This window comes from Typopeltis vanoorti, chromosome 12 (assembly GCF_054136105.1).
Source record: "Typopeltis vanoorti isolate ZY-2024b chromosome 12, IOZ_Tvanoo_1.0, whole genome shotgun sequence".
Taxonomy (NCBI): domain Eukaryota; kingdom Metazoa; phylum Arthropoda; class Arachnida; order Uropygi; family Thelyphonidae; genus Typopeltis; species Typopeltis vanoorti.
The window spans coordinates 52,645,239-52,657,421 of NC_143560.1; the positions used below are offsets into that span (position 1 = coordinate 52,645,239).

Genomic DNA, 12,183 nt, shown 5'->3' on the forward strand with positions numbered 1-12,183 from the left:
TTTTGTTGATTTGGAAAAGGCATATGACAAGGTGCCAAGAGAGAAGCTATTCAATACGCTGCAGTTATATGGTGTCAATGGGGCATTATATCAAGCAATACTTAGTCTTTATTTGAGTTGTAAGTCAGCAGTTAGAATTGAAGGAAGTACAGGAAGATGGTTTAATGTTAAATCTGGTGTGAGACAAGGATGTACATTATCCCCTCTGTTATTCATTATCTATATGGATCACATTATGAAGGAATGTGGTATTAAACCTGATATCAAAATTGGAGATGTTAATGTCAGCTCTTTGCTTTATGCGGATGATGTTATACTTCTAAATAAATCCGCTACAAGTCTGCAAGATTCTCGGACTAAATTGAATAGCTGTTGTAATAGATATGGTATGAAGGTCAGCAATAAAAAGACAAAGACAATGAAAATAGGCAGAATCATTGAAAATGTCAACTGTGTTGTGAATGATGAACCTGTGGAACAAGTAAAACATTTCAGCTACTTTGGCACAATTTTTACTGAAGATGGTAAACTAAATATAGAAATAGACAACAGAATCAGCAAAGCTGGTATCGTGGGAAGTCAATTGAATAAATTCATATGGAATAAGAAAGAAATTAGTCGGAACACTAAATTAGCTGTATACAAGACTGTGTTCAAACCAATTTTAACTTATGGATCTGAGAGCTGGGTCAGAAGTAAAACACTTGACCAAAGACTAGAGACCGCAGATATGAGAGTCCTGAGAAAGATTAGAGGCGTGAACAGATGGCATCAATGGCAATATCATATTAAAAATGAGGATATTAGGAAAGAACTTGACATTGTCAGCATCCAGGAATGCGTTAGCAGAGCTAATCTCAGATGGTATGGTCACTTAAATAGAATGGGAGAGGAAAGATTAGCAAAGCAAGTGTTCTCTGCCAGGTTGGCAGGAAAACGACCCAGAGGAAGACCAAGATATAGGTGGATTGAAAGTGCCTTAGACGATAGAAATATAAGATCTGATAATGTTGGAGTCTTGACAAGTAACAGACTGATTTTGAGGAAAATTGTAGATAGGAAGTTAGTAATGATGTAATTTTTTCATGTAGAAATATAAGATCTGATAATGTTGGAGTCTTGACAAGTAACAGACTGATTTTGAGGAAAATTGTAGATAGGAAGTTAGTAATGATGTAATTTTTTCATGTAGTACTGTCATATCCTGTACACCCCTTGAGGGTACATGGCAGGAATTTGATGATGATGACATATCTTTGAATCACATTAACAACAAAATGACAATTAAGATTTTTTTTTTTACATTAATAAAAGTGACAAATCAAAATTTTTTTATTGTTACTAATTCAAGCTAAAATATTTCAAAATTTTATGTAAAGCATACATCACCTTGAAATCAATTAGAATAACATAAATTACTTTCAGTTACAAAAAAAAAAGTTTCAGTTTGTTGACCTGTGTTCCTTTTTTAATATCTGACCTGAATAGAACATTTCAGTTAACATGTTGGCCACCAGTCTCAAGTTTGGAACACAACCAGTACACAGCGCAACTAGAAGATCAAAAGCTGCTACTAATGAAGAAGGTGATGAACAAACAGGAATTGCTTGTTCAGCAGGAAGCTCACCACCACTGCGATGAACCTGAAGAACAAGCCTAGATGCTGGAAATATAAAATCTTCCACAAGTTCCTGGAAAAACAAAATAAATAATATCACACACAGAAATTAAAAACATTTGAAACAATCTGGTGATGTTATGATTCATGAAGCAATACACCTAAGTACAGCAAGTGATGCAAAGCTCTGGTTCAAAATTATCTTTATGGGTCCACCCAAATTATTTATATAAAAAAAAAAGACTGAGCAATGAGTCACATTCAAATTTTAACTGGTCTCACATGCTAAACATTTGAATGGCACTGAATTGTAAGCAGACTGAATATTTTTTTCTTGTGGAATTAGGTTTTTCAGTAAATGATATTTAAATTTACAAAATAATTACAAATGCAGTAAACCATTAAACAATGAGAAAATCTGACTTGATGTTTGTTTCTTAATGAAAACTAATAAAAAAAACATTTATAATTATTTCTAACAAAAGAATTTAGTAAACTTCACTCATATATAGTGAATATATTCTAGAGTTTTGGCTAGATGCATTGAAATAACTTTATAGCTATAAGATACAAGTATTTGGTAAAAGTTCAGAAAGCTCCTATACACCTGCACATTGAACATGCTATGAGTGCTAAAAAAGACAAAAGCAGTTTTCAACTTTTGAGACATATTCAGTACCACAACTTCTATAATCATAAAAAAATTGAAATGCAAATGGCTTAGCATAGAGTAAACCATCAAATTAAAATATACAAATGTTATTGGAGAACAACAGTTTGATCAGGTTTGAACAGGTCATTATTATAGAAATAATTTTTTTACAAAAAAAAAAACAAAGCATTACATATTATATGTAACTCACCAGGAAATAAAGTGCTCGGCTTGAGATGAACACACTTATAATTTTTAATGCGCTTTCCTGGCAGAAAACGAAGACAACTTTCAACAATAATTAACACTTTACATGATAAACAATTGATGTAGATGCGTGCTAAAGGTATTTCCCCTAAAATTCACTACTTATAACTACATGTGTGACATGGGCAAACACAAATTTAACGAAGATAAAATTTGATTTTTAAGTCATGAGGTGAAAAATATATGAAAAGATAAAGGGTTGCTGCAATTTGTAGACCGTGTTATATCGAAACTGTGTTCAATATAACACAGTATAAACTTGTATAAATATCGAAACTTGTATAAATACCGCGTTGAACAAGGGTTGCTACAATTTGTAGACTGCATTGTATAAGTATTGCATTGTACGAGAGTCCTGTATTTTCCGTATTGAAGTAATAAAATTATGTATAACCATGTTATTAAAATATTCTGGATCAGAAATAATTGTAAAAAGATTTTCTGCTTAATTGCCAAGTAAATTATTTTAGATCAGAAATTATATTCTCATTTTAATCCATTACTCAAATTAACACAAGCAAACACATTTTGGAAAATTATGGAGATAACTACCGTGTTTGAGTAAAACTTTAGTTTAATATAAACCAAAATCAACACTCGATGTTTCGATCTGGAGCATATACACTATATGCTCCAGATTGAATACAGAGAAACAAGCTGCTCTACAAGCTACATGATTTGCTAAAGTTACTGACCAACTGTTACAACAATTATTGGCCTGATCTGGTGAAAAAAAAAAAAAACCTTGACTACATCAACGCTTAGAGTCCTATTATTATCTATTGGTTACAAAATTACATTGGCTGGAGAGCAACATGTTTATATATATATATATATTATTATCTAATATTCTCTAAAACCTACAGTGTGGCTTAGATACGTTGACGATGTTTTTGTTATCTGGCCACACGGGAGACAACCCTTAGACACATTCTTTAGCTACTTGAAAAAAACAAGATGAACGCATACAATTTACTATCGAAATTGAAAATCAAAACTCACTCCCGTTCCTGTATACACTGGTCACACGACTTCCTTCAGGCAATCTATTCTTCACGGTCTACCGCAAACCAACACATACTGGCTAATACATACATGCTAAATCATACCACCACCCATCACAAAAATATGGAGTTATCAACACCCTTAAAAACAGAGCTACAACAATTTGCTCTAATCAGCAAGCTCTTAAACAAGAATTAAAAATTATTAGCACCACATTTATAAATAATGGCTACAACAAAAATACTGTTAATAAAGTCCTTCATAAAACTTCATCAAAAAAGAATTTAGATTACAGTAAAACCATAGCCATCCCATACATTAAAGGGTTATCAGAAAAAATCAATAGAATCCTACACCATTATAATCTCAATGCCACCTTTAAACCACCTACAAAATTAAAAAACATATTCAACTCCTCTAAGGATCCTCTCCTCCCATTGGCACATCCTGGAGTTTACTGCACCTGTAACGTACCTTATATTGGTGAAACTGGATGCACAATCCCTATAAGGAAAAAAGAACACAAAAGACACATTAAATATAACCATTTTGGTGAAGAAGGCCTCTCAGACCATGCTCTCAACACCTTACACTAAATTGATTGGAAAAGTACCCGCTCTCTACACCATACAAAAACCTGGTAAGAAAAAAATTTGAAGAGACACCTGCAAAATTCTGATTAACCACCCTAATATCAACAATAATGGCGGCATGAAAATTCCAAGAATCTGGATGGCACATATTCAGCCTACCTAATACTTAGTACCTAGCATACTTCAGGACTCGAGGCAACCTTCAGCTAATATTGGAAACCATTCCATACCAACTGGTTTAAATTTATATGTATAATCATGTTTTTAATATATATAAATAAATATGTTGCTCTCCAGCCAAATGTAATTTTGTAACCAATAAATAATAATAATAGGACTCTAGCAATGATGTAGTGAAGGTTTTTTTTTTTTTTCACCAGAGGTCAGGCCAATAATTGTTGTAACGGTTGGTCAGTAACTTTAGCAAAACGTGTAGCTTGTAGTGCAGCTTGTTTCTCTGTATATAGTGTATATGCTCCAAAAGATATGCTCCTTTATTTCGATCTTGATATAAAGAGCTAAACGTCGAGTATTGATTTTGGTTAATATTAAACTAAAGATTTACTCAAACACAGTAGTTGTCTCCATAATTTTCCAAAATGTATTCTGATCACCGTGTAAGCCTAAAAGAAAGGATTAACATAAGCAAAGTTTGCATGTGAAGTACATTCACTACTTGGAAAATCTGGGTAGTAACTTTTCCCATAATGAACAGCAATATACACATTTGAAAGGAAGTATGGTGTGAATTATGGGATATTAAGTCACTTCATATGATGTCAACAGTTTCTATGTATAGTTGTTGTACAAGTAGAGAAGTCAAAGATATTCCACACACAAACTTTGATTACACTTAGGTAAAAGAATACAATTTCTTGTCTATTATATAATTTACTTTGTAACTAGTAAAAAACTTTTACTACTTCTAGAATGTCATAAAATCAGGACAGTCTAGAAACCTTGGAATTAATAAGTAGCCACCCTAAGACAAATTAAAGGCAGCTTGAAGTCTCTATGCTTCCCAGACATTTATAGCATCCCTTGTCAAAGTAGAATCTTGTGTTTTGGACAGATAGGGAGGATTACCAGAGTAAGATAAAAATAACAAGTAAAGACAAAAATCTGATTATCTTCGAAAAACACTTAACCATATGGTATAAGTAAAATTATTGCTTAAGTAAGTTTTAAATTGCAAATACCTATTCCTTGATACAGTGCAAGTCCTATAGCATACTTTCAACATTAATATAAATATATTTAAAAAAAAAAATGGCACATCACTTTCTTTTTAGTGCAAGGATATTAATGGCAATGATTTAGAAGGGATACAACAACTATATATAAGGACATGATGTACTTTGTTTCTTATCCTAATTTCATTTATGTAATTCAAATATTATTACACCAATCCTTGGTTTTAAAACTGAACAAGGAAAGATATCGCTGACACTACTCCATTATAATTGTTTCAACTGGTAAAACGATGGCCAATCCATTAACAATTCCTTTATGGTTTAGCAAAATTGTAAAATTGCTTATTCAACTTGTCCATTCTGATGTCAAAATTAGACAAATTAATAAAAAAAAAAAATGTACCAAAACAGCCCTATGTTCATTCACTATGTATGACACAATTAAACTTCCAGAAAACTTCAGCATAAAGGATTATTATTACTTGTTCATATAACAAATGGCTTATAACATGGAACAAGTTTAACCTAGGTTGAGACTTTTTTTTTGCACTAAAGATTAATGATGGATGTATTACTGATAGATGGATCAAGAAAAGAAAAGAAAAGAAAAAAAAAAAATCTTAGTCCAATGTACCAAATGTACTATAGGTCTGCAAATAAAATTTCATAGGCGGGAACAACATATGGTAGAATAAAGATATCAAAATTCAAATTCTAAAACTTTAAGTTACCAATACATTACATTTATTAATAAATTGTATTCTTCTTTTCATATCTCACATATATAAGTAGAAATAAGTTAGCATGTAAGAGAAACTTACAACCATGCTTTGTATGAAAAGAACAGCTAACCTGACAAATTTAGACTATCCCATTATCCAAGTGTAAGCAAACAACATTTGCACATGAAGTAACTTCATGACTGGACTACTTGTATATAGATGCTAATGACTTCACATCAAAGTATCCCATAATGCAATGCACATATCATTATGGACATGTATAATGATATGCATTATGGAAAGGGTCAATATCCAATTATATAAAGCCTGTATTATAGAAAGCATATATAGCTTTCTACTGTGGTCTATATATTACTGTAAGCAGTTTTAACACACTCACTAGTGCATTCTTCAAAATATAATTCTGTAATAGTTTCTATGTTAGCCATCCTAAATTCACATATCTCTCTCTCTCTCTCTTGCCACCCAAAATGCTACTGAGTACTCGAGGTATAGGAGAGCCATTTTTTATTTATTTATTTATTTTTTTTTTTTTTTCAAATTTTGTAAAGGAAGCTTGCCTTCTCTCCTGATGTTCTGGCCATATCCTTAATGGGATCTGTTGCAGACTGCATTAAGGACAGGCTGCTATATTTTGCCTAATTACTATGGACAAAATCACATTATGTAACTGCAATGTCTCTCAATCTTCTTTCATGTCTGCCCCATTTTTTAAATATTAGTTTTTGTGGTACCTCACCCCCCTCACCCCCCCCCCATCCCTTGCAATTCTGGTGTTCGGACACTGACAAACCCCATAAAGGTTAGCAAAAAAAAACTAGGAGTTAATTAAAATTTTTAAATATTCATAGAATTTAAATACATCATCAAATCTTTTGAAAACTCCAATACCATTCAACAGACTGTTGAATGGTATTGGCCTTTTGGAAACATTTGTGATTTCATCACTGGAAGTCGCGAATGTCCTGGAAATGTTTTTGCAAACATAAATAAGGCTTGAAATGGCAAAATGGCAGTAACACTGCAACAGTGAGAAGTCAATGAATGGTATTATTTTACTCCTATTCGCAACGACTGTGATACACAGTATAAAAACAATCTTTTCTAGTGCAGAAAAATGGATAAATTTTTAATTGGATGTAAGCGAGCATCAGACGACTGTGGAGCATCGACATCAACAAATTCAGGTTCACAGACTATTACTCCAAAAGTAAAATCAAGAAAGTATGCAGCAGAATATTTAGATTTCAGTTTTATAAAGACTGAAGTAAATGATGAAGAAAGATCGCTGTGTGCTATTTGTTCGAAAATTTTCGTGGCTGATAGCACGAAACCGAATACACTTAAAAACACTTCATAAGGAGCGTGTTAACAAACGTCAAGAAATCATTGCTGCCAAACTGAAATGTTTTGAAAAGCAAAAATCTAGCATTAAAAAAACTTCGTTTGTAAATGAAACAGTTTTACTGGCTTTTTTATTATTATTATTGCATAACACCTCCAGGGAGGGGAGTCTAAAGACTCAGGGAGGGAGGGCACCTATTCTACAACTCTCTCTCTCCTCCAACCACAACTACCTTCATCATCTACACCAATGCCATCTAGCGTCGACCACAACCACTAGTATTTGAACAGACAATCACAAACATCCATGCCCACGGTGGGATTTGAACCCGCAGCCTTTAGGCTGGAGAGCAGATATGCTAACCACTTGGCCAACCAGGAAGGCTTCTTACAAAGTTGCATATAAAATAGCTGTGCAAAAACCCCACACTATAGGAGAAGACCTAATTCTACCAATTGTATTGGTATTGTAGAAACAATGCGTGGAGAAAGTTTTACTAAACAATTACAGTGCATACCTTAATCAAATGATACTGTTGTCAGCAAATTGGTGATATACATGAAGATATTGTTCACTTTGCATTAAGGACGGTCGGTTGTGTTTTCAGAGAGCTCCCGAAAGCTAAGTATAATTTTGAGTGAAAATTAGAATATAGGTTAAAATCATAACGTAATATTGTCTAATTTTGGTAGCTTGTTGTGTCTATGTGATTTTGGTGTGAATTCCGTTATTTAATTTAGTATTTAACGGTACGTTTCATAGACTGAATATGGAGGCAATACGACATATGATAATGGCGTCCAAAAATACGACGCCATTGTTCAAAAACTATAATGTGAGAGAGTTTGTCCAATGTGATGTGTGTGGAATATATGCATTCCCGAATGAGGCTGGAGTTTGGATTGAAAGTGATAGTGGTCGGAGAATGTGCAGAAAGTGTAAGCAAAGTGAGGAGTTGAAGTATGTGTCAGGTTGCGAGACAGTTATGGTTAAAGAAAGCCAGAATGTGAGTGAAAATAGTGGCTTGATAGGGAATTAAGATGTACAAGATGGCAATGAGAGCGGTGATCAAAGAAAGAGTGAAAGCAACTATACAGAGAGAGAAAATGGTTTGAATGATAAAAAAAAAAATGAGAAATTATTTGTAGGAAGTGAGATCGCTAGGTTGCGCACAGTGATACAAAATGCCCAGCAGCAATTAGAGCACCTGCAAAACTCTTTACAGAGTGATTCGGCTAACGTAAATAAACAGCGTAAGAGTGGGAGAGTTTCTGAAATGAAGGGAAGAGTGTTGTATGGTGACTCGTTATTAAGAGGAGTGATAGATGGGAGTTTAACTAAATCATACTTATCGGGTGCGAAATTTAAGGATGTAAGCGAGAGTATTAGAGTGCAAAAACAGAGGGTGAAAGAATCGATAGTTGTGGCGGGTACGAATGAATTGAAAGGAGATAAATTTTTTTATGAGAGAGGACTTGAAAGTATTATTAAAGGTAGCAAAAGAAAAGAGTGACAGAGTTAGAATGGTGAGTCTGTTGCCACGGTATGACAGCGTGGGGTTTAGAAGGAGGGCCATAATCGCAAATGACATTATGGACCATCTGCATAAATGAGGTTATGCAGATGGTGTGGTGTGGAATTCGTGGACGTGTGGAATGAGTTTGATGGGCGAAAGGATTTATAGAAGATGGATGGCCTGCATTTAAATGGACTTGGTGTGCGGAGACTGGAAAAAGTGTTGCTGAATGAAGTGAAAATGGATGTGCAGAACCAGGAAAACTAGAAACTAGGGGTGGATATGTGAACATCAGTGAGACAGTCAAGTGTAAGAATGTATATAATGTACCCAAGCCAGCACTAAGGACAAAAAATTGGAATGGGACATTTAGAATAATGCATCAAGATAGGGGTGGGACAAAGGGATCACTGCATTTCATGTATACTAATGCCAGGAGTATTAGGAACAAGAAGGAAGAATTTTTGGCCTTGATTGGCTCTTCCTGACCACAGGTTATTGGCATTAGTGAAACATGGCTGACGAAAGATGATATAGTTAGTTGGATAGAACGTGTAGGTTATAGTGTGTTTAGGAGGGACAGAGAGAATAAAATGGGGGGAGTGGTGTTATTGATGATAGCTGATGAACTGCAGCCAAGGAGAATTGAAGTTGTATTGCAGGATAGTGAAAGGAGCTCATTTGAGGCTATTTGGATTGAGACTAGCAGAATAAAATATACAGTTGGGTGCTGCTATAGACCAGGTGATGGAATAGATGGTGGAAATAGTATGCATAAATAAATTGATGAAATGAGTGGAAGGAGGGTAATTATTATGGGGGATTTCAACTATGGTAACACTGATTGGAAGGAGGAGAGGACACATGTGAGGAAGGAAATGGATTTTATTCACTTATTAAGGGATAACTATCTGAGACAGCAAGTACTTGAAAATACTAGGAGTGTGAGAGTGCTTGACCTAGTAATAGCATCTCACAATTTAACTGTAATGAATATGACCATATTGCCACCTATTGTTGAGAGTGATCATAAGGTCTTGACCTGGGAGGTGGCTAAAGGTGTGGAATTTTCGATTAAGACAGGGTATATGTGGAATTACCATGCTGGCAAGTATGTCAAGCTTAGGAGATTACTTGGATCAGTGCCCTGGCATGTAAAACTGCAAGGGCTGGACGTCGATAGAGCATGGGAAGTGGTCAAGGAGCATTTACAGGAGGCTATGGCTGACTGTATACCTAGGGTCTGAATAGTAAAACAAGTAGGGGTTAAATGGATGAATACCACCATTAAGCTTGAGCTGCAAAAAAAGAAACAACTATGGATGGAATTTAAAGAAAGTGGTGACCTGCAGGCACACAAATGGTATAAAGTGCAGGCCAGAAGGGTAACGAGTGTGGTAAAAAAAGCAAAAGCGGATTATGAAAGGAAACTAGCTATGCAAGCTAAAGAGAATCCCAAACAGTTCTTTCAATATGCTGCAAGCAAGAAAAAAACTGTACACAGCAAAATGATTTTAAGGAATGACAATGGTAAGGAGGTCACTGAATATCAGTCGATATAGTGGAGTTACTGAGCACGCACTTTGCAAAAGTATATCATCCAGGTAGTGACATTGAAAAAATAAAGGAACCATTAGTTTATACGGGAATTGTGATGAATGAAGTGGAGGTGAATAGTCTATTACAGAACCTTAATGTGAATACATCTGTGAAATTGGATCGTATACTGGTACGGGTCTTGCGTGAAGTGGCTAAGGAATTATCAGTGCCCTTGACCATGTTGTTTAATCTGAGTTTCAGGTCTGGTTTAGTCCTGAAGGTGTGGAAAGAGGGGAAAATAGTTTCACTGCATAAAGGAGGATCCAAGACTACGGTTGCAAATTACCGGCCGATCAGCATATCAGGAGTCGTTGCCAAGGTCTTGGAGAAAGTAGTGAAGGGAAAAATACAAGAATGGATTGATGAAAATGAGATACTGTACAGGGGACAGCATGGCTTTGTGAAGGGTAGATCATGCCTCAGTAACTTGCTCAAGTTTTATAACACAGTGACGGCTGAACAGGATAAGGGAAATGGGTTTACAGTGATACTGCTGGAACTGGCTAAGGCATTTGACAGGATACCACATGGAATTCTAATCCGTAAACTACAACATATGGGAATGGATATAGGGTTGGTGAGAGGGATAGGTTGGTGGTTGTCGATGGAGAAATATCAAAGAGTAGTTTATTCAGGAGTAGAGTCCAAAAGACGGCCCCTGTGACTAGTGGTGCCACAGGGTTCTGTTCTTGGACCACTGTTGTTTAATCTGTTCATTAACGATATAGAGAAGGATCTAAGTGGAACAGTTCGTTTGTTCGCTGATGATGATGCAAAGTTGGGTAGGGCAATAGTGAATGCTGAAGATGTCAAAATCTTGCAGGATGACTTGGATAGATTGGAGTTCTGGGCTAAGTAGAATGGATATCAATTTAATGTGACAAAATGTAAGGTTAGGCATTTTGGGGTGAAAAGATGAGCAGCAGTATACCACATTGGTGGAACTATAATCCAGGAGATTGATGAGGCCAGGGACTTCAGAGTGTTGGTGGATAGGGAGATGAAGTTTAGGGGGCACATTGCAAAAGTAGCTAAATCAGCTCATCAACTCACTTGGTTGTTGAAAAATACCTTGACGAGCAGAGACAAGCAAGTTATTGTACCCCTGTACCGAGCCTTGATAAGACCTCATCTCGACTAATGTGCCCAGATTTAGTCACCTCGGTTCCTTCTTGATGGGGAGGAGGTGGAGAGGATCCAGAGGCAAGTGACTAAGATGATAGCAGGTCTATGGAATGAACCATACGAGAACAGGTTGAAGAAACTAGTTGATAGGCAGAAAAGGGGAGATATGATTGAGACATTCAAATTGCTAAAGGGATTCTATAGGATTAATTCAGAGGATATTTTTGAGATCAGGACTGGTGGTGGGAGAACTAGGGGACACCTATGGAAGCTGGGCAAGAGTGTGGTTAGCAGGGGTGTTAGAGCTGGGTTCTTTACTTTTAGAGTGGTAAATGAGTGGAATAAGCTGCCCGGGTCTGTTGTGGGTGCTATGATGGTGAGCGAGTTCAAGGTATGATAGATAATGTGAGAATGTCGTATAGTTGTGTGGACATGATGTTTAGGGCCTCTCTCGATGAGTCTAAGGACTCCCTGGAGTCGCCCGAAATAATAATAATATGCAGCAACAACTTTTGTCGAAGCTTTGT

At 35.6% G+C, this 12,183-nt stretch overlaps 1 protein-coding gene across 4 annotated transcripts in view; it reads right to left on the bottom strand.

Moving 5' to 3' along the window:
- Positions 1 to 12,183, bottom strand: part of faf (ubiquitin carboxyl-terminal hydrolase-like faf) — a 1,099,079-nt gene that overhangs the window by 538,082 nt on the left and 548,814 nt on the right. For all 4 annotated transcript variants that reach the window (XM_090401226.1, XM_090401227.1, XM_090401224.1 and 1 more), the window contains one exon: positions 1,481 to 1,691. In XM_090401226.1, coding sequence (XP_090257352.1) covers positions 1,481 to 1,691 — 211 coding nt within the window. The remainder of the gene's footprint in view (positions 1 to 1,480; positions 1,692 to 12,183) is intronic.